This window comes from Ailuropoda melanoleuca, chromosome 7 (genome assembly GCF_002007445.2).
Source record: "Ailuropoda melanoleuca isolate Jingjing chromosome 7, ASM200744v2, whole genome shotgun sequence".
NCBI lineage: Eukaryota > Metazoa > Chordata > Mammalia > Carnivora > Ursidae > Ailuropoda > Ailuropoda melanoleuca.
Genome location: NC_048224.1, coordinates 49,567,778 through 49,591,168, shown reverse-complemented (window position 1 = coordinate 49,591,168; position 23,391 = coordinate 49,567,778). Strand labels below are relative to the sequence as shown.

The following is a 23,391-nucleotide window of genomic DNA, read 5'->3' as shown; positions in this document are numbered from 1 at the left end:
TGTATATTGATTGTTTTTCCTTTGTAAATGATAAATAGGGAAGGCTTAACTAAATCTTGTTCTCTAATGTAAATACTTCACTGTGATCTCTTCTAGCACAAAAGCTGCATTTTTCTTCCAGATGTTTATATCTGAGTTTAACTCATGTTGCTTTTTGGTAACTCTTATGGATAGCAGGGGGGTCTAAAATAAGACCTTTATGGAGATGATATCATATAATTCTAACAGCAGCCCTAGAAGAGCAGTATTATTCCCATTTTGCAGAATGGTTCATCCACTTGGAGAGATGGAGTAAGCTGACCAAGGTCATGTCCTAGGTGGGAGAGACAGACATACGGATGGGTCATTGTGATGCAGTGTGGGTTCAGGAAGAAACAACCGGGAGAATTACAGATACAGATGAAGCATCGCCCCTTCAAAGTGCTTGCCTTGAGGATCAGGTTCTGTGTATTGGGTGTCACCTCCAACTATTGTCAGAACCCTTGCGTGGGAACTGACAGAGGCAGGAGCCAAAGGCACATTGTTAAGAATATCCATCCCACTGAGGGAATTTGAGAATTCTCCTAGAGAGCCAAAAAGAGTGTCTGAGCTAGGTCTGGAGGATAAGGTGGCTGATGGAGCCGAGTGATACTGGTGGGGGTAAAGACAATCAGTCCTGATTGTATAGTAATTAGAGGAGCTTCTTGTGTAGCTTGTAAATAGTTCCAAGACTTGCCAAAGAGGCACGTTGACTGCATCTGTGGACAACGTATGTGGAACGCCCTTGTTTCGATTCATAGTCTGTATTTTATGCAGGAGGTCCCCAGTTCTCCCTCACACCCTGTTAAAATTCTTTTAAGTTAACCTTTTTGAACGACCTACTCTGTGCCCGGCATTGTGCTAATCATGTGTGTAGGTGTTCATTAGTGCTTGCGGCAACGCTGGGAGCTACTAGTTGGTTTTATTCTCCTTTTGTGGAGGAGACTATTTGGCCCTGGGAGAGTTGAAGTGCCTTGTCTAAGATGGGATTTAAACCCATTGCCTTTGAATGCACATTCAAAGCTTTTTTATTTTGGATTTCGTGAGCACATACTCTGTGCCTGGCACCACTCAGCACAGGGAAACAGAAGGCCGATATGTTGATTTCTCACTGACACACTCACCCTATTAGGCAAAGCCCCGTTTCCATGTACTCTGTGCCTGGCACCACTCAGCACAGGGAAACAGAAGGCCGATATGTGGATTTCTCACTGACACACTCACCCTATTAGGCAAAGCCCCGTTTCCATGAACGCTGCTCAGATTCAGCGCACTCTGTCTGCGGGAAACAGAAGGCCGATATGTGGATTTCTCACTGACACACTCACCCTATTAGGCAAAGCCCCATTTCCATGAACGCTGCTCAGATTCAGCACACTCTGTCTTAGGTTCGCTCCTCCACCAGCCTCACCCCTGCCATTCCCCTGCCATGAGCACAGCCTTAGTGGGTCCCTGGGGCTTATCTTCCCCAACTCATTGTGGCTTCAGGGCTCATGTACTGCAGTTCCTTCCAGCCCTTGGGCATCTTGGCCCTCATCGCTCCTTCTCTAATTTAGGGGTAGCATAAGAAGCTTTGTAAACTGAGAATATCCAGTAAACGATGACAAAGGCATATTTACTTTCCAAAGGAATGTATATTTGTTTTATTCAGCAGATGCTTTTAAAAAAAAACATGTTCTGAGGAAGGAAGCAGAGTTTAGTGGCAAGACCACTACCTAATTAATTGAGCTTCCAAACCTAATTATTGATGTAGTACCCGTAACTATGACAAGAACTGTGACTTTTTTGATAGTACCTCATTTAGGGAAGAAAAAAAACCCAACGAATACCTTTTCCCTGTCAGTTTCTTCCTAGGTATTAGTCCCAGAGAACATGGGTGATACTTAAGTGTAGGTGTGAAGGGAGGGGGATGGGTACCCTCCCAACCTTGCCCCAGTCCTGTCCCACCCACTCCCACTAAGAGCTTCCATTATCTCAGCACCACCTGGTCTTGTCACCTAAGAAGGGCCAGGTTGTGCACTATGTGGGTTTTCAGATTTGGCTTCATTTTCACTTCTTTCCTGATGAACTCCACCTGTTCATGCCTATGCCAGCCTGTGTCATGGGATGTGCACCCGAAAGACGTGTGTCAAGTTTTCCTAGCTCTTCTGGACTAGAAATAACTAATCCCGTGTGCTTATCTGCTACTCTTAAAGCAGAAATGAGAGTGGCAGTTTAAGAAGGTTGGAAATACTGGACCAGAGCCAGGGCCTCTTTGCCTGCACACTCCACTCTGCATGTTCCAGCCGTAGGAACAAACTGCATTATTTTGTTTCAAACTGTGCTCAAGGGAAGCCAAGACCTTGTAACTGGAAACTTACCAAACAGAGAATTCTAAGACTAAATTTAGTGTTCTATTTAAAAAATAAAATAAATCGAACATTTTGTTTGTTCATCTTTTATATGTTAAAAAAGAGAGATTAACCTAGTTCACACTAACAACCTAAGAAGAGTATTCAAAGAAGTGAGAAGAAAACTAATCCTCTTGGTGAAGAGGGAAATCCTCAACGAAATGTAATGAAGGGGCGTGAAATACAGACTCTGCAGCCAAACTTTCAAATAGTGCAGCCTCTCTAATCTTCATCACATAAAATTTTATTGTGGCTCAGAGAATATTAAAAACTTAGAAAGACATGAAAGGAACTTCCATTGGCAGGAAGTAGGAGAAAAGATTGGTAGGTTTTATTTATGTGGTTTTTCTCTGGTTTTGAAATGTAAATACAGTTAACTGATTTTTGAACGATGTTCTTCATTTAATTACGTGTGAGTTTGTTTCCTCCTGTTCATGTTGAGCTGTGTGTAGAATGAAGAACGTCAAGATGTTACAGAGACTCTGTGATTCAGAGAGGGTCAGCGGTTCAGTTTGCGATACTTTAAAAATTGCTGTGATTTCAACCAGTCAAGGTATCCCTAACTAGTTGCTGCTCTTCCTCTCCTGCTTCTTCTCCCATTGCTTCAGTAAGCATTAAGCACCTGCTTGGGACTAGACATAGGATTCAGATTGCTAGTGATCCCCAAATGCCGATAACCCCAAACCCCAAATGGGTTATTTGTCTCAGAATGACCCAGAGAACATGTTAAAAATTCAGGTTGGGGGGGGGCACCACCTCTGGACATTCTGGTTCAAAAGGTCTAGCATGAAACCACAAAAAGTCTATTTTTTTAAGGTTCCTTAAATGATTGATACACAGCCAGATTCAGAAACAGTAAATAGACCATTCTCTAAGACAAAAACAATATTTATTCTTTGATTACTGTTATTTTGCATCATTAGACTAATTTTCATTTCGAGACTACATAATGGAGCCTGATTAAGTTTGTTTAGAAGACGTGAGTGCAGACTACCACTAAAAAATTCTTTGTTTCCATGTTTCTCTTTAGGAGAGCTTTGATTTTGGCACTGGCTAGTCTAGGATCGGACAGAGCTAAGTATAATCTATGTAAGCTGTCAACAGTGTTGGTTGCCGATGCAGTCCACCATTGTAATTTGGGGTGCATGTGTATAAAGAGATAGAGGTGAGAGTTCTTTTAGCCAGTGCATTGAGAACATGGCCAAGAATCTTATTTATTATTTTAGTGGTGTGGTCAATTTGTGAAATAGTATATTCTTTAGGTTATAGAACTGATTATAGCTTTTTTTTTTTTATATGACTCTTATGGATCAGATCTCTACCAAAAAGCACTAGTGGGTAATATTCAAGTCACCGATATCTTAATAAGCTTGAGAAACCCTAAATGGCACCCATGTTGGCAGATGTCATGCGGATTTTATTAAAGAAATTTGAGCACCTACTAGGCGCTACGTCAGCAAGAATAAGGACTCATGATTTCCTGTGGTTTCTGTAGGCTGAAAGTGTGGTCACTTTGGCGAGCCATAGTGTGATGTGAGATTAGACTGTGCTCTTAGGTTGGTACAGATCTTATGAAAACTCACATTTTTTCTCTTTTGCTATCTTGATAGCTATGTAGTCTGCCAGCTAGATGATTCAGCCACCTGTGCTGGTGATCTTTTCCCAAGAAAAAGGACGACAAGGCTGCATAAGAGAGTACCAGACTTCGAGTCAGGATGCTTTTGTTTAATTCCTACCTGTGTACTTAATCCTCCCTAACCATATGGCTCTAGGCAACTTACTTGATTTTTCTGAATCTTTTTGTCCTACTGTGTAAAAATGGGGATAGTATTAATACCCACCTTAGGGGTGTTGAAAGAATTAAATGGTTGTAGATGTGAAAGGACGTGGCGCAGTGCTGGCCACATACTGCTCCGTCAGCAGAGGTTAGTTGACTCTAAAGGGCAGTAAACCCTGATTTGACCTTCAGAAGCAAAGAGGGCTGTAGAGATCCTGGAAGTATTGTGAAGTTTTAATTAGTATAACTGGTGATAGTAGATGGTGAATGAATCCAAGCAACAAAGAATAGTCATGGCAACTCATATGAGGTTTTCCACATCCACCCACTTCTCATTAGTCACTTAGTCATTGACTAAATTGTCATTTCTTCTTCAAATCTCCACAGTCATGACTGCATAGAGGTTGAGTGGCCTAAGAGGTTGCTATGTGTACTTGACCCAGGGCTACCACCTGACCACGCTCCCAGAGAGGAAGACTAGCAGCTTCCTGTCTTCATCCTTCCAGACTCTGATCTGATGTCTCTCTTGCTCGCTCTAGGAAGCAGGCCTGATTCTTGCCCCAGGCAGAATTAATGATTCCTTCTTTATGTGCTAACACACTTGAACGTCTTTTATACCACCTCTTTTATAATGCCTTTGTGTTGAAGTTGATTGTTTGCATTTTGATCTTTCTCTCTCTCTTTTAAATTGCTTGAGGGCATGGCTTGTACACGTAGTGGATTCTCAGTAATAGTCGGATTAATACAGATCCTAGCACAGAGGCAGTTTCCTGTGAGCTAAGAGCACAGACTCCAGAGCTAGACTCCCTACGTTCATCTCCTAGCTCTGCCACTAGCTCTGTGACCTTGCACAAGGTCCTTAAATATGTAGTCACCTTGGTTTCCTCATCTGTGGAGTGGGGACAGTAGTGTCACCTACCTTACAGAGCTGTTTAAAAGATGAAATTAGTAAACATATAGAAGCACTTGGAATGGTGCTTGCAGTAGTAAATGCAGAGGAAGTGAAGTGGTCATGGTGGTAGCTATATTACAGCTTCAATCTTCCTAAGTTTACTAGTATTTTCTAAGGTCGGATTTGCCTGAAAAAATGCTATAGGGAAGATATTTTCCCCCCATGCCTTCAAATCTAGTGACTCCTACTGCCTGAGGTTTCCTGCTTCTTCACGTATGGATACCCGATAGGTAGGTACTCATGATTCCATGTTCGGTTACGCTACTTTTTTTTTTTTTAAGATATCTTTTTTAGAGAGAGTGTGCACGTGGGGTTGGGGGGCGAGGCAGAAGAGAGAGAGAGTCTTAAGCAGACGCCATGCTGAGCGAAGAGCCCAGCATGGGGCTTAATCTCATGACCTCTTGACCTGAGCTAATGCCGAGAGAGTCGGGTGCTTAACTGACTGAGCCACCCAGGCACCCCTATGTTTTCTTTCTTTTTAAAAAATGTGATTCTTTATTAAAGCAGCAGTGTAAATTAGGTAAACATAAATTATGATCTTAGAAATATTTTTCAGAGAACCATTAATATTCACTTATACGAAACTTGAGGTGGCTGATAGATTCCTTTTGACTGCCAACTTGGATCCATTGACCGTGGTTATGTGTTTGGAGGAATCTTCAGGCCATGTCCTAACTCCACAGTTAGTAATGTCTGTTACAGGTACAGAATGGAGGAGGGACAGCACCTTGCTGTCCCTGTATTAAAATGAATTATCAATCTCAATGTAACTTTGCCTTTTTCTCTTCTTAAAGAAAAGGCTTCACTCCCCTCACTCTTGGTGCTGTGGGCTTGTTTGCATTATAGTGGGCCATACCATTGTTTCTGCCTCTGCTTTGGAAGCTAAAGCTTTTCTCTGGCAGTTCTAGTTGCTTTTGTATTTTGCAGGGTCAGATCTTGGCACAAAGGCTTATTGCCCTGGCTGATAACTTATTCTAATTACTTTACCTAGTAGATCCGTTTTTAAAAAAGGAAAGGGAGAAGTGATTAAGCAGGCGACTGGATAACTGGATGATCTCGCTCCTAGAGGAAGGCCCTCTGCTCGACTCTGTGTTGGATTTTTTTTTTCCCCTTCTCTTTCGCCAGAGGATAGTGGAGAAGCAAGAGGTAGGATGTGTTCCATCCAACTAAGTGAAATTACTGGAAAAAAGATTGCCCCCACCCCCTGCAAAAAAAAAAAAAAATTAAGGAAGCATTACATTTTGGCTTCTAAGAAAAGCAGGACATTCTTTGCTCTTTTCCTTCTTTCCACGCACATGTCTGGCATCTGTCTAGACCAGCTGAAGGTCTTTGATTTCTAAGGCTTTATAAATTATCTTTCTGTTAAAGCATCTTTGATAGTTTCTTAAAAGCCAACTCTTCCCTCACTAAATATAGTAAACACAATTTGATCATAGCTGAACTGTTTATAATGAAAGGTTTTCCTCATACCCTTGGAAGGGTTGAGTAGAATAACTTTCATAGTCCCTACAAAAAAAAACTTTTTGTTGATATCATAGTGGGTTTTCTATTTGAGAATAAATAAAAATCAAAAACAAAATCAGCAACACTGTTTGAATCATGGTACTGTTTATTTCTTGATGACTACAAAGATGGTTTGTAATTAAATAAAGGAATCTAGTTCTCAAACTGAGGGAGCTAACAATTTCTACAAGACACACAACGTTTTCTGCAACTGTTTTACTTAAGATGATTCGTAGTTGAAATGAATAGACTTAAAAATAACCTATCTTTAAAGCTAGCTTTCTGGTATTCTTTCTGTACTCTTTGTTTTTATCAATTTCCTGGTGTTTGGCTTCAGAGGGAAATCGAAATTCTGCCTCCAACTAACCCTGTGATGAAGCAGGTGTCAGTTTGATCTTTTCAGCTTCCTGAGTTCTAGGATGTGAAGAATGACTGTGACCATCTGATTTTTTCCTCTGTCTGCCTTTAGAACTTGGAATCTCAATACCTTTTAGAAATGTGCAGCCTCTAATTGTGATCTCTTTTTTTTAAAATTTTTTGATGTAACATTCAATGATTCATTAGTTTCGTAATATACCCAGTGCACCATCCAATACGTGCCCTCCTTACTACCCATTGTGATCTCTTAAGCAGTTACAATTTGTTAAATGTCTGGTAATCTTGCCTACCATTCCTCATGGTGTTAAGCTGGAGGCATCCTTACATTCCCCAACAACTGCCCAGCGCCTGCTCTGTGTCAAGCATAGTGAGATAGGGAGGGGAAATCAAATGTGATCTCTGTCCTTGAGGAGCTCACATCTTTAGTTTCATGCCCCCTGGTCTCCTTAAGATCATCTCCCTCTGAGATATCCAGAGTGTTGGGGGCCGAGCACAGGGGAAGGCTGTGCCCTCCACAGCCAGGTTTTAGGGCTGCAGTGGCTGAAAGGTGGTAGTTCAAGATAGCACAGGAATTCTAGGTGGGCCTCTGTTTTACTTATACTTCGTATAGCTGAAGAAGGTGAGCTGGGGCAGAGGAGGCACATTCTTCAGGTCAAAGGATGGTAATTCCTCTAGATTGGAAATTGTCAAAGCTGGAAGAGGGCACAGAGATGATGGAGTCCAACTTCTCGTTTTCCCTCTAGGTGAAATTGAGACCCAGGAGTGGAAGTGGCTTGCTCAGATCAAAAAGAGAGTTAATGGCAGCTCCATGCAAGTATATGAAAGGAAACATGACAGAAAGCCAGACTTTGAAATAGGTGTGCCAGATTGGGGTGTAAGCCTATCCGTTTGACCAACAATCATTATGCCATTGTCTAGAATTTCCAGTGGATAAAAGACAATACAACACTCTAGTTAAGTGTAACTAATCCTAGGAAATTATCAGATCTGTGTTTGTTTTAAAAATGATTATTTTCTGTTAATTGGTATTTTACCCCAGATACTTGGTCATTTAACAGCAAGGCAAACGTATTTCTACGTAATTTGGCCATGCCGATAGGAGTGGTGTCTCACCTAGTTCAGGCTCCTCAGCACGGTGTATAGGCACAGGGTAGGCAGTCAAAAATCTTTTTAGTTAATTTATGCATTGTGGAAACACAGTGGCCGTTACAGTCTGACAGACCTGGATGTGAGTCCCAGTTCTGTCACTTACGAGCTGTGTGGCTTTGGGCAAGTTATTTCACCTCTGAAGCTGTTTCTGCATCTGTGAAGTATGGTGATGAGTGCATATGTATGTAAACATGCACGCTTCTGAAACAATACTCTTCAGTATCCTAAACCCCTAACATGGTGGCTGGCACATATACTGTGGGGTTCCTTGGCTGTTTGTTTGTTTGTTTGTGTGTTTGTTTGTTTTTAAGGGGAGAGTCTTACTTTTGTTTCATGTTAAACTGCACAGCTACCATTAGGAATCAGCCAAGGAACTAAAATCTAAGACTGTGGCTATCTGGGCATTATATCTGAGAAATACCTTAAACTAAGGGGGAAAAAAATTATATATATATATCTCATATATATATATATATATATCTCCACACACACCCACACATATACATAATGTCTTCATGATTTTTCCAGCTCTATCATTGATCACTCTCCCTGTCCTATCCCTGTTGCATTCTTTCTTTCTCTCCCTTTGCCTCAAAGGAAACTAATGGAGCCATACAGAAAGCTCCAAGATAGAACTGACCTTGTGCACCTTTAATTGAGGACAGAATTTGCTAAAAGTGCGTCTAGAAACCCACCAGTGGTTTACTTTACAATCTGTGTCCTGGCTAGACTGGCTGTTGGCTGTATAATTTGTCTAGTTTTGTCTGGAGTCTTAGACTATTCAGCTGCTTCAGGGCAAAATCTTTTGGGGTGTCATTAAATGGGATTGATAATTGGCTTCTGATGAATATTCATTGTGACTAATGACTTTGGGCAAATTTTACACATACTATCTTTCTATTCTCCCACTGAGTGAGATTTTGATAGGATCATTTTCTTCAACTTGCACTTCAATTTAATATTCACAATACCCCTTTTTGACTATAATCCAAATTGTGTACTTTCATTACTTTAAAATTTTGTGTTCTGTAAGGAATGAGCATAGGCCTTTAGGAGCCTTATTTTTACAAATGGAGTTGGCCTTAGAGTTGTTTTTAAAATAAGTGGCTAATGGTAATTTATGGGATATAATATTATTTCTGATTAAGCACAGATAAATCATAACGCTTTTCTTGTGGTTGACTCACCACTATTCCTAAGTAACAGTGTACATTATTTTGCCACTTTGCATTTTGGAAAAGAGTCAAACACTCGTCTTTTTTGTTTGTTTGTTTGTTTGTTTTCTTAACCAAATGGGTAAATACGTTTTACTTCAATTACAGAGATTTGGCTTCTAGAAAACCCCCAATGAGGATGATGATCAAAGACCTTTAAAGTTCGATTTTTAATGAGGGATAGGTAATTTTAATCTCTTGACATTTAGCTTCTAGGTCTTCTTGAGGGAAAGGAGACATGAAAAAGAACATTGTCTGGAGATAAGATCTCTGCCGCTTTATTGCTTGGAATAGGATTTTGACTTAAACCAATTTAAGCTAAAAAAAAAAAGGGAAGTAACCAAGTTCTATCTCAACCAGGAATATTCTCTTGAATGACTTTCCCAAAGAGAATTACAAATGAATTCATGTGATGAGAACATCTTATATTTGTACAGCACCTTAGAGATTTTAAAGTGCTTTTACTTATTTATTTGATGTGTAAGTATATTATTAAAAGAATGAATGAATGAATCAATCAATCCATTGACACAATTTCCCGAAAGTGGCATATTTGTGTGTCTAAGCTTGCCATTTCTGTTTTGGAATTTGAGTCATATACCCCACTCTGTGAGACTCAGGAAAATGTTGGTCCAATAGTTAAAAGCCAGGCCACTAACCGTCTTTATATTGTGAATATATTTTAAGTAGGAATTGTTTTCTATTTATGGAGGAAACATTGCCTTGACTCACACTTACATAGATGCTGTGCCACTGAGAACATGGAGAGGAAGCGAGGCAGGGTCTTTCTGTACTTCCCACTGAGAGGACAAGCGTGCAGACAGGTATAGTCCCATTAATAATGGGGGCTTATGGCCAGAAGAGCCACGCGAGGAAAGTAGTGCTTTCACAGAGATCCAGAGGAGGAGGTGTTTGTGAGGGGCACAGTTCCGGGAAAGCAGTACATAGCTACTCCTAAGTCTGAAATGATTTATTCAAAGGAGAAACTTGGAGAAGGCAGTCGAGACTGTGGCTGGAGAAGCTGCTCTACAGGTAGACCGGAAGCTGGTGGAGACACGCCTGCCCCAGATGTGCCCCCAAAGCCTTCTGAGGAGGATGTGACATGACTGGACCTGCACTTTAGTCTGAGTCCTTTGGCAGCTGGTTAAAGGATGGGCAGGAGGAACTGGGGCCCAAAGCCAGGGTAACCCTCCAGCCTGACTTCAGGGTGCAGTTGGAGTGAAGTTTGTTCATTTTCTCCTCGTTCAACACCAGCAAAGATTTTTTCATCTCTTCTAACCCTGAAGAGATGAGTCATGTAAAATATGACAGCCTTCTTTATATGGAATCCTACTGAAATGGGCTGAGAAGGGATGGGTTAAACCTACAGGCCTTGGCAGAGTAGCTGGGAACAACTCTGCGAGCTTGCTGGATCAACTCCTGTTCATGACATGTACCTGATTTAAAGAACAGGGTCTGGAGGGAGCAGGAGGGGGAAAAAAGTAGCAGCGGTGGATTTAATACACAGCCCTCACAACTGGGAAACATCAGCAGAATATCCAATTTAAAGCTGTTCATGTTACACTAACCTCTGGGATTCTTTTAACTGGGCCTTGGCACGTCACTCTTTCGCCACGTAAATGTCCTTCTGTCAACAAAGGCCAGTTAACAGCTTCCAAAAGAAGCAAAGTCCTCATGGGAACAGGCTTCCCAGAAACCAAAGAAACATTAAAGAAAAAAGGCAGAAAGAAACATGTGTTGTTGGCTTTTGTCACTTCATAGCCATATCTCCAAAGGTGTTGGGTTTTTTTCCTTCTTTCACTATATTGAATTTTGTAGCAATTTTATTCCATTATATCTCTGTCCCTAATTTTTTAATTATATCAAATCCTGATATGGTGTGTCTAGCTCTTAAGAAAAAGAAGGAATATGAAATAGCAGCATGTCAAAAGAGGGAGAGGAAGGATTAGTCAATAAACAGTGCTGGGGCAATTGATTAACTATGTGGAAAAAATAAATTCTCACCTCTGTCCTTAAACCTAAATTAATTCCAGATGGATTAAAAAGTTAAATGCTGGGGAAGAATTTGGGAGGACTTTTGTAGTAAAACAGCAGTAGAAACCATCATGAAGGAAAAAATTTGTCTGTGAAATTATTTAAACCTTCTCCCCCACCCCCGCCAAATTCAAAGGAAATTATAGAAGGATAAGTTATTTTCAGAAACATTACAAAGCATAAGTATCCTTTGTATATCCAGTGTTCACTTATAAATCACTTTTAAAAAATACTAATACTTATTAGTTACTAAGAATATGAACAGACCTTTTACCTATGAAATATAACCAAGAAATATGACAAGACATTAAGCCTTCGATATGATCAGAGGAATAAAAATAAAATCCAGATAGATACACTTTCAAAGCTGCTAACTTGACTACCTTTCTTAGCACTGGTGAGGTATGGAGAGGACATTCTAATGCATGGCTGCAGGAGTGTAAAGAGCCTCCATCCTTTATTTATTATATTAATACATATATTATATTTAAACTATAGTTAGTGTCTCTGAATCTTACATCTAGGAGCCATGTAAAAAAATTATTGACATGATCTGATTATATAACGTAATGGCAGGAAAGTGGTTATAGTGTGGGAAATTCATTGACTGTCATTAAAAGATATGTTTTCTACGAATATGTAAGGATGTGGGAAAATGCCAGCAAATAAACATAAACTTTAAAAGAAGGCAACTGAGCACTGTGTTTACAGGAACCCTAATTTTATTAGAATGGGGAGTAAAAGTGCTTTGTAATACCCCAAGTTATTTTCAGATGGTGAAAGACTTTTATTTTCTTTTGCCCCTTTTTCCATTTTCTAAAATTGTTACTGTCGTTATGCGTTAGCTTCATAATCAGGGTGGGGAGGAAAATATCTTACGAAAAGCAAGCTCTCACTACATTTGAATTTAAGTGATTGAGTTAACTTACAATTTTAAGTATGTCGAGAAGTAGGCATTGAATTGCATTGCTCACCTCCAGCTACAGCGTCTCCTCATGCGGATTTCTTAGCTCTGAGGCTCTGATGTGCTTGTGTTGCAGCTGACTGCCTGCATCCACGGGTCCGCCGCCATGCTGTACCCCATGTTCTGGCAGCACGTGTACATCCCCGTCCTGCCTCCGCATCTCCTGGACTACTGCTGGTAAGGCCGCTGCTCACCCCTTCCCCTGCTTTTCCTCCTCCAGCACCGAACCGGGATGTTAGGGCTGTCACTTGTAATGCCGCTGATGACTAAACTAAAACTACGAACTTCAAAACAATGTGAATTTTAGACCAGGTGATAGCTTGGCCCTTTTGTTTCCAGACAGCTTTCAGCTGTGCCGTGGCGTTCTTCAGAGTTCAAGGCAGTGGGTCTTTCCTCATTTCTCACTTTGGAGAGACCAAAGCACCAAGTAGTGGTGTGATTTTTTTTTTTCTTTTTCCCCCAATATGGATTGGAGACTGGTGAGAAGAACAGTTGGGGTCCCCAGGGTCTTCAAGTTTCAGCCATACCCTGGCACATTCTGTGGGACTCATTTGCAGCTGTGGTTTGGTTGCACAGGCCAGACTTCAAAACCCTCTGCAGTTTTTGGATGGGAGTTTGACTGTTCAGGGAAATGTGTTTTAGTGGAAGGAAGGCAGGTTTTAGAGTCAGTCAGCTCTACCATCTTGGGCAAGTCACTTGGCTTAAGACTTTGTTTCCTCATCTGTAAAATGAAGTTGTTCCATATGTAATATATAAAGATAAATGATCCAGCAGATGAAGGGACACAATGTAGAAAAGCTGGCTCATGGTAGGGGCTCAGTAAACGTTTCTGCAGATATATTGTCACTGTCTGTCCTCGATAGATTACCGAGAAAGACTGTGTAACGTATTTGGATCTCTTTTCCTTCTGAATAATTTCTTTCTCCAGCATAATGTGATTAAAGACATTGTCTCCAGACAGCTCAAGTCAGCAGACGTTGATAAGGGAGCACTGTATGTATGTAGGAAAAGGTACTGCCTGCCAGAAATTAAGAGCTTCAGGAGAAAGTGACCCATTGAGGGGTCACAGCCCTGTCACTTAAAAACAGATGATTTTAGGACATACACCATCAGGTCAGTCATAATTTTTGCTGGGTTCTTCCGGCCCATTTTGCAGTCCTGTCACTGAAAGGGTTCACTGAAGTAGCTGGATTGTCCTGGGAGCCTAAATGTATTCTTCGGGACTCCTAATTTGAATGTGTTGGGCTCACTCTCATCCCAAGAAGCCATGTGTACAACCAAGATGTAGCACAGGGCCATCAGTGGCCCTCTCCAGTGCATAGCACTAGGTGAATCGGCTCATTTCTCTCTCAGTCATATATCTTTCTTATCAGGTAGCTGTTTTTATCTGTGCCTTTCTCCCACTTCTTATGAAATTAAGGGGCTATTTCTCTGCTTAGACTTGTTGCTTCCTTTTTTTTTTTTTTTTTAAAGATTTTATTTTTATTCGACAGAGATAGAGACAGCCAGCGAGAGAGGGAACACAAGCAGGGGGAGTGGGAGAGGAAGAAGCAGGCTCATAGCAGAGGAACCTGATGTGGGGCTCGATCCCATAACGCCGGGATCACGCCCTGAGCCGAAGGCAGACGCTTAACCGCTGTGCCACCCAGGCGCCCCTTGTTGCTTCCTTTTGAGGTCCTAAACCAACTGTCTTGGTTTTTTCCATACTGCCATGTGTCTCAAAGGAGAGGACTGTGTTTGCTATCCAGTAGTGTTTGTTGTTTGAATGAAAGACTGGGGGGCTGGGCGGAAGAGGACACTGACATTCAGACAGGAAGAAAGATATAGGGGAGTGAGGGGGGAAAGAGGACAAAGGTGGAGTAGGATAGTGAGAGGAATAGATGGAAAATGTAGAAAGGGGGGCATAATGTTCCTAAGACAGACTCACACAGTCCCCTTAGCACATGGAAGCCTTCTGCCGCCCCCCTCCTCCAATGTAGAACACTCTCATAGGCATCTACCGCCACCCAGACACGTGGCCCCCATACACACACACACACACACACACACACACACACACACACACACACACACACACTCTGACACAGGTCCCTTCCCTGCACACATGTCTCTGATCCCCCCACAGAGAGACACCCCCCTGCACACCTCGCCCCAGACATGTGCTGTAAGAGGAAAGAGTTCTCCCTGGAGGAGACTCACCTGTGTGTCTTGATGCTGAGCTTCAGATGGGAGCACAAATGGGCTTCTGTGTGCAGGTATTGGTAGGACCTGGCAGAGGCATTGTATTTCCTCTGCCTCCTAAATAGTACAACTTTATTTTACTATTATTTCGAAAGCTTTGGTTGCTAAATTGCTAAAAAGCCGGCTTAGAACTAGCAGCTTACATTCCCAGAACTGTGCAGAGAAAAAGGCTTTGTCAGTTACAGTGGTAACAGTAGCTGCCAGTGTTGAACATCTCCTATGCCCCAGTCTGTGATCTCACTTAATTCTTCTAGCAACCCTGCGAGGCAGGTATTATTAGCTCCATTTCACAGCTTGGGAAACCAAGGCCCCAAGAGGTTTAGTAACTTGTTCCAGTATAGATGCCATGTACTATATGATTCTGTTTTTATAAAAACAAACATTACATGTGTCTATGAAACACAAAAATGTGTGTGTAGATGTGTGTATACATATGTAGATGTATCTATATGTATATATGTAGGCACACACACACACACACACACACAGGCAGAGATCTAAGAGGAAACACACCATGGTGTTAGCAGGGATTTGTGATGGGGAGGAGGGAGAGGAACTCGGTGTGATTTTTATTTTGTTTTGTGTTATTCTGTTTCTACAATGAAAAGGTATGGTTTCTATACTTGAAAAGTTTCACTTTAAAAAAAATCAGTATTCTAGCCAGTTGTTCTTTGCACCCCTCCTTTCTTGTTTGCTTAAAGGATTTATTGGCTGTGTTGCTCTTTCCCGTGGAAGGTGATCCGAGGTCCTCTAACTTCCTTTCTAATACCAGCCCTCTCTTGAGCTGTGTCACCAGCTTGGCTGAGCGTGATGATGCTGGCGGGTAGACTTAGAAGGGAAGACTTGACAATGAAGGCTACTAAGCCCTTGTCAACCCCAACTTCCACTCCAAAAAAATCAGAGCTAAGACTTGTGTTTTTCAGAGCCTGAGTGGGTTTTGTGATTAGGCTCCGTCTTGGAGGTTCCTGTGTATATGATAGCAGTCCCTCACCTGGTCTCATGTTCTCACTAAAGAAGTTTTTTGACATTTGACCAAAGGATGATTACAGGCCAGCAGGGATTGGTATCTGTTTATTAACTACAAGATGTTAAGAATGTGGTAATAAAAGACCCCAAGAGAAAAAACAGATCTTCCATTCAAGGCTTGATTTGATCACCTTTAGCCTGCTACCAACTGCTTTGGTCAGAAACTACAAATGTCATGAAATTTGAGTCAATGCTAATAACTTTATTCTATTGTGCTCGGTGACTTTCACCACTGTTGGGTTTAATCCTTGGTGGTAAGAGCCAGCAGGGATAACTAGCATTTTAAGTAAAGTGCTAGGAGCTTGAAACATGTAAATTTGAAGGAGGTTTGTTCCTCTGCAGATGATTTAAATGTTAAGTACGTCCCCATGCAGGGGATACACGAAATGGAATCTGAAAACTATTATCTCCTGTAGAAATGAACTCTCAATTTACTCACTGCACAGGAAGGGCAGATTCTAGTCATTTTCACTGCCAGCAGGTGCCCTTTCTATGCATAATAGACTTCGAAAGTGTAATTAACACATGAGGACCACTGCTGCCAGTTTTTCTTCAGGTACATGCTGCTAGGGGTTTTCAGGACAACAGTGTAGGCTGTGAGAGCTTTTTACATTGCACTTGAAGATGAGGTGTTCATTGACTTCTGGACAAAGACATGTTAAATGGGGCTGAGTCCAGATCCTGCTGTTGGTATCACAAGTCGTGGTCCTTGGGCCCAGAGACGCCAAGAGCTATAATGCAGCCTTGGGTAGAACAGAGGCCAGTAGAGCAAAGCTCTGGGATGCGGTGAATAAATGGAAAGTATGATGCTGAAAACCCCGCAATTATGTGGAAGACTCTAATTGCACATTCACAAATACAGCAACCAATTATCTGAGTTAACTTTAATTAGAGGTATAATCACAGATTTTAATTATCTGAATAAATCAGTTTAGTACAAATGGTCTGCCCTAAATATTTCCCAAATTAAAAATTTCAAATCCCTTCCCATTTTTGGAGAGAGTGTTAGAGAAAGTGCCTGGGCTTTGGATTCAGACAGACCTGGATTCAAATCTCAATTTCATCTCTTATTACCTGTGTCACCATTAAAAATCTATTTTGTCTCTTTGCCTTGCAGTATTTTTTTCTGTAAAGTGGGTTTAATTTACCTACTTTGAAGAGTGGCTTTAGAATTAGAGATACTGGTCATCAGGTAGCACAGAGGGGCCATGTAGGAAATGGTGGTTGCTCTTATCATGGTTATTATAAACATGGGACATGGATTTTGGTTTCCAGAAGGTTTAACTCACATCAAGCATTCTTACTTCTGCTGCTCTGTAAGCTCAGGGGAAAACTTTATAATTCATCTTTTCTTTTTACCCCTCAGATTGTTTTTATTTTGATTTTTTTTTTATTTAACTTGAGTTATTGTATGGTTGTTTTCATTTGCAGCTGTGGCATAAGAATGAAAAGAAAAGAAACAAAAGCAGATGGCAGAGAAAACGAAAGGAGTAAGACATTTCCAGCCCTTATGAATATTTAAAAACATGTGCTGCTGGTTCCTTTCTACTTTAGATCTGTACCATTTTCTTGACTCTGAAAGTGAAAATGAGAATGTTCCCTACCTTGGCTGACGGCAGCCCTGACCTTGGCCAGTGTCGGGAGGGCCTTCCCATTTCTGGGACGAAGGGATTAACTTGCTGCATTTCCCTTCATTGTAATAATCACCATCTATTGAGTAGTGTGTGTGTCACACTCTTTATAAACATTATTGTAGATCTTCAAAATCAAGCCATAAATAATAATTCTTAATTAGCTCCATTGTATGGATTAGGAAATCGAAGCTCAGGGAGGTTTAGTGACTTAAACCACTGTCACACAGCTAAGAAATGGTAAAGCCTGCACTTGAAATGTAAGGCCATTGGATATTACAGCTTTCCTTACTAATATCTTCCAGAGTTTTAGAGAAAAAGTTGTACCCATCACCAAGATTCTGTGAAAAATTTTTCATGTAGGCTTCTTGGTGACTTGCTAATTATAGTCTTATGTTTTTCATTCAGAAAATATTTGTAGAGCACTTACTATGTACCGGGCACTATGCTAATTAAATGTTGCTAATAAAAGGTCCCAGCAGAAACCATATGGTATTTCCCGTGTAAATTCCTTTTTCTGCCTTACTCTTTCAAAAGTAGTCCTAAATAAGGACTACAAGTCAGCTCCCAAATTGAATTGTATATTTGGGTTATTCTGGACACTTGTTAACATGCCTTTGTGACAAAATATTTCCAGAGCAGATCAGGGCAAGTTCATGTTGTCCCCCAGAGGCCAGCCGATCAAGAGCCGAGTCAGTAGCTAACTTCTGATGCTCTTGACATGGTTGAACCAAAAATTATATCCTGTGTGAACAATTAAGGTTTGAATTTTGCAGGTGTCTTTGTAAAATGCATTGTATCTCCTGACTCTGGAAATCATTCTTCCACCAGCGTGGGCATGCTCAGATTCTGTGTGAGAGATAATAGTTCTAGGTTCTTTATCCATGCTGCCTGTTGGGTTCTGAATCTGCATCATGTATTCCATGTAGAATTTTTAGCCAGCAGGCTGAAATGGGCCTGATCATGTGGTGAAGGGGCATCAGTCTGGACACAGCTATGAAGTGACTTCCAGATGACTAGAGCTGGGTCCAGTCCAATCTGTCTCTTCATCGATGCCATGAGATTTTGCATAGGGAAACAGTTGATGCTAAAGTTAGTGAGATTGTTGATATTCTTAGTGACAGAAATAGAAATCAATGAAGGGTGGTGTGGTGGAAACAGAAAAACCTGGCTTTGGTTCTGGCTTCCCCATTTACTAGCTTTGAGGTCACTGAACCTCTCTGAGCCTCCTTTCTCTTCTGTCAGACATGAATAGTAATTACTACTGACACAAAACAGGTGTTCCATAAATAGTAGGTGCTATTTTTATAATTAATAACTACATATATATTTATTTATAGTCTATTAATGCAAATATATATAAATGACCCAGCAAAATCCAGTTGAAATACACAACACCCAGGTAAAATGGAAGTAGATTAGGTAGACGGGTGTGGCTAAAATTCTCCTGTATATACTGAAGTCTGGGCTATGTAGGTTTTGTTAAAGATTGAATTCCAAGTGAGCAAAAGCTGTCATTTCCATTTTGTAGCAAGTATTTATGAGTGCCTCCTATATCCCTGGCATTGGGCACAGGAAGGTAGGAGCTTATTTATAGATGGTTCTGGAACTGACAAAACACTCCTTCACAAAAGAATTCAGGTGTCCAGGCAAGAATAGGAGCACAGTTTTTTTTCAGCTAAGAAGCAGGAAGGGACCAGGTCCAGTGCTCAGGGGGTGGAACCACAGCGACAGGAGCTCCTTTGGGAGCAGTAGGAGAGGATAAGGACCAGGATTTCAGTTTCCAACAGAAAAAATAGGGAAGTTGGGTCTGCGGTGGGCCGGATGGTCAGGAAGTGTACGATGTGTGTTGGTTGAACAAAGGGAAATTCTAGATTTCCAGGTAAATCCCTCAATAAGATTTGGCTAAACATGACCCTGAGGTTTAAACAGAGAAGCTGAGTAGTAGACGAGTTAAGTTTCGGGTCCAAATCCTGGCTCTGGTCTCACTGAATACATGTCTTTGGGTGAATCACATCACCTCTCCCAGCCTCCCGTTTCCTCATCCAGAAGAGTGTAGCTAAAAATATGTTTTCCATGAAAAGCCTGGCAATCTAAAAACTTGTTTGGTGTTGACAGTCACTACATTTAAATGCCCTTCCATTTCCTTCAGCAGCACCCAAGACTGAGAATGCCAAGAGCCTTTGAAGGAAGTTTTGGACAATTTATGAGTAAACTGTCTTCCTGGTGGAAAAATGGCAGAGAGAAGAGACTGGGAGCTCTTTGCATTATCTATGCTGTGGAGTCTAGAGGAATCTATATTGATACTGTACATTCTATAGGTTCCAGTTCTCCATTTTTTTTGGATTCAAATGTAATTCATATATTGCAACACTTAATGACCTTTTTAAAAGTGTACAATTCTGTGGGTTTTTTGTATATTCACCAGGTTGTGCAACCATCACCACTAATTCCAGATCCATTAAATTTTTAATACAATCTTTATTGTTAGTAAGGTAATTCATCCTTATTTAAAAATAGACATTTTTTAACCTTCCAAAAGCATAGCAGAAAGCAAATGTTCTGTGAAGATGAGTAGCCTGTGTAGGTGGTTGGTCCCTCCAAGTGCCCCTGATGGCACAGATGCTAGGTGTGCAGCGAGACAGCTGTCGTCCAGCCTCAGCATCGCACGCCCACAGTGGTTCAGAGACTTGCAGGGTTAGAGAAGACATAATGCCCCTCTGCCATGGGAATGGCCCTTCCCCGGTTGGGGATGGTGGTTGTCGGCTCACCAACCCGCCCTTTGGGGGCTCTCCTGGTGGCAGCTTACCCCCCTGTGGGCCCACCACCTCCTCTCCTGCTGCATCTACATCTGAGCATCGGAACCTGCCCTGCCAGTCCCGCCTTGCCAGGCCCAGTCCTGCTGTCTGACAGGGTAAGGGGCAGCGCAGCTCACCTCCCTTGTCTCGGTCTCTGACCAGCCTGCGTGGAGCATAGCTGGCCCTGACCTCTGCTTACACAACCAAGCCTTGGCCTGGCTTTCCATTTCTTGAGATACATTCAGTATGTAATTCCTCATTCCTCCCTGACCTGGAGCCTGTTGGACCCAATACTTAGAAAACCGTGGAATTTCTCCAGCACTGTATGGTGGTCTTTATGGCAAAAACATTCTAGATGTGCTCCTCGTCACCCATAGAGCAGGAGCCACAGACCATGTATTGCCATCATGCCTCTGCAGTTGACGGCCCTTGCCACATGGTAGGACTTTCGGGATAAGCATCCCTGCCTCTCAGTTGTTGGGCCAAGGGAGAGTTCATGAAGCCACCAGCACAGCGCTAGGCTCAGAGCGATCTCGCAACAAAATGGGTTTGTTCTTACCCTTAAACATTTTGGAAGACTGAGAGGCTAGGCTAAGAAGTAATTAGATGCTCTGCACTTGGCATGTGACATATCTTAGTCCTAGAAAAACAAAAGAACTCCTTCCCTCTTTTGACATTTTTACATTTTCAGGGGTTTACTTTCTTTTGATTTATCCATAATCTCTTTTTTTCTCTCTCTCTTCCTTTCCTCATTTCTTTCGCCCCTCATTCATTCCTGCATTTCTGTGAGAGTCTCCTGGGCGGCTGGTGGCTCACAACTCGAGACTTCCCTTTGCAGCTGGCTCTGGCCGTTATGGTTCTCATTGAACTCTCTGGGGCAACAGAGAGCCCTGTCTCCTGACCTTTTCTCTGTGATTAACTTCTCCTGCTACAGTGGTCTTAGCCACGGAGCCCTTCCTGATGTTTTCCAAGTATGTCTCCTTCCGGTAGACTGAGGAGGCACAAAAGGGCGGACCACTTAAGGCTTTGATGTTGACCTTTCCAGGTTTTCATCCAGGCCTTATCTTTGTAGCTCATGTGTTCATTTAGGTTGGGTTTGGGGGCTTGGGGCTCTGGAAGGCATCTCCCCCCAAGATCCAGGGTTACCCCAGGAAGCCACAGGGCCCACACTGAGAAGGGCACTGTCCCCTGTCCCCCCCTCCCCCTTCACGCTTCAGCTGTAGTGATAGACATGTGTTGCATTAGCAAACCATCTCCAGTGCCCGACCCCGTGTAGTCCCCACTGCCCCACAGTTGCGAGCTCTGTATGCTGGCTCCCGACGGCACACATGGAAGCTGGGCGGTCTATGCCTCCTCCCCCAATCTAGAATTGCTCTTGTCCTCTTATGGGTCCTTATCCCAGGCTATTGCTCATAAATCAGGGAGGGCTGGGTGGAAACCAGGCACAAAGTTAAATACCTTCTCCCCTAAGAAAATTGTGAGTAACTCATGGCATTTGTACCCCTTCTGCTTTTCAAGCCGTATTTTCTGCCTCTCACCAGCTGTGACCTTTGTCGAGTCACTTAACCTGTTTGAGCCATAGATGCCTCTGTAAATTATGGAGCTCGGGCTTTCAAGACTGCTGCCACAATGGAATGAGGTCACCTCAGGTCCGCACCACAGCACCTTGTATGTTTCCTTTGCTTCCGTTCACACACATACACTAAGACGCTTATTTCACGTCTGCTCTTAGCTGTAAGCTCTGAACAGGCAGGGACCGGAATTGTTTTCTCTGTCCTCTATCCCCAGCCCAACGTGTTGCCTGACACATAGTCATATTTGCTGGTTGCCCCACCAGCATATGGAAGACACGGAGCACGTAATAAATATACCATAAGATGTTCGTTTTCTCATTTCCCTCCCCAGTTGCCTTTTTCAAATTCAGGCTCCTGAATAGTTGATTTTTCTCTATGGACACCATGAAGCCTGTTATAATCCTGTTTCCCTCTTTGGGTGTTGGCAGCTGGAGCGCTCAGAGCCAAATTTGTGGCCCTCCCAGCAGGTGTGCAAAAAAACCTCACAGCATACAACCAGGGCACCAATTCACCTCGGCTTGTGTTTTTTTCCCTTTGCCCCTATTTCTTTTCCTGCTTTTGTTGCTGTATTAAATTGCTTTAAATCTTATTTAGAACAAAAAATACCAATTCATTTAAGCTAGTAAGGCAAACAGTTTTCTATGAAGTATCAACTTGCTGTTTTCTTTTTTAGTTACAGTTGTCAAATGACTCGGTTTTTTTTTTCTTAAGTTAGCATAATGGTTAAGAGAATATTAAGCAAGAGTAGTAAAAGAGACTTAGAAGGATTTGAGCTTGAATCACCATTAACTGTGACCATGGGCAGGTTTCTGGGAATCCTTTTTTTAATCTATAAAATGGATGGTATAAATAGGATTATTTGGGGATTAAATGAGATAAGGTGGCTAAAGCCTGCTGCACGGCCCTTGGTGTGTGGTGCACACTCAGTGTGTAGCAGCTCCGCTGTCGGTGTTCTTCCGTGCTCGGCACGAGGTAGACTCTGCAAACAGGAAACCATTCAGTTCTCCTGTGACTGACAATCTAGAATAACTGTGCAAATGAACATGTGCTTTATGCCAAATGGGCAACCCACACAAAAGCCTCTAAAAAGGGAGGTGTTCACAACCACTGGGGTTCCGTGAGAAGTGGTGCTCTGATGGGCAACAGAGATTCAAAAGGACTTGAAGGAGGGGTTGGGGCCCAGGGACACTGTCTGAGGAAGGGCTCAGAGACAAATTTAGGACAGGAGGATTCCTATGGTGAGGGGAGGCGGGGAGCCGGGTGCTTGGACATGATGTGACGGGGCCTGTGACTTGGCACAGCTGTTGGCCGGCCCTCAGAAAGCAGATTAGGGACGACCTCATCTCCTTTCCCTCCTCCTTCCACCAGCTGGGCTTCTGGGAAACAGTCTTCTCGTTTTGGCTCAGCAGAATGGACTTGGGTTCTAGTCTGTTCTGCCATTGACGAGTTGTATGACCTGCGTGACCTTCATTTCTTCATCTGTACAGTGCTGGTAGCAGTAGTGCCTACCTCACACTTTTGTGAGGGTCCACTGAGAAAATGCCTGTTGAGCCCCTAGCCCAGGGCTGTCTCTTGTCCGGTGTGCAGTAGACAGTGGCTGCTGGGACCGACTCCCTGTGCACAGCAGCCAGGATATTGGCCTGTACGCCACCCATCTGGTCACCCTCGGTGAGACCAGAACCATGATTATGAGTGCTCTCTGACAAGATGTGCTGTGAGGTCTTTGTTGGTGCTCTTTCTCC

At 42.4% G+C, this 23,391-nt stretch overlaps 1 protein-coding gene across 17 annotated transcripts in view; it reads left to right on the top strand.

The window, feature by feature from the left end:
- The window catches only part of DENND1A (DENN domain containing 1A), a 490,265-nt gene that overhangs the window by 258,986 nt on the left and 207,888 nt on the right, over positions 1–23,391 (top strand). For all 17 annotated transcript variants that reach the window (XR_004626573.1, XM_034664472.1, XM_034664473.1 and 14 more), the window contains one exon: positions 12,456–12,556. Coding sequence is in view for 16 of the 17 variants with exons in the window: in XM_034664472.1 (XP_034520363.1) it covers positions 12,456–12,556 (101 nt within the window). In the remaining variant the exon portion in view is untranslated. The remainder of the gene's footprint in view (positions 1–12,455; positions 12,557–23,391) is intronic.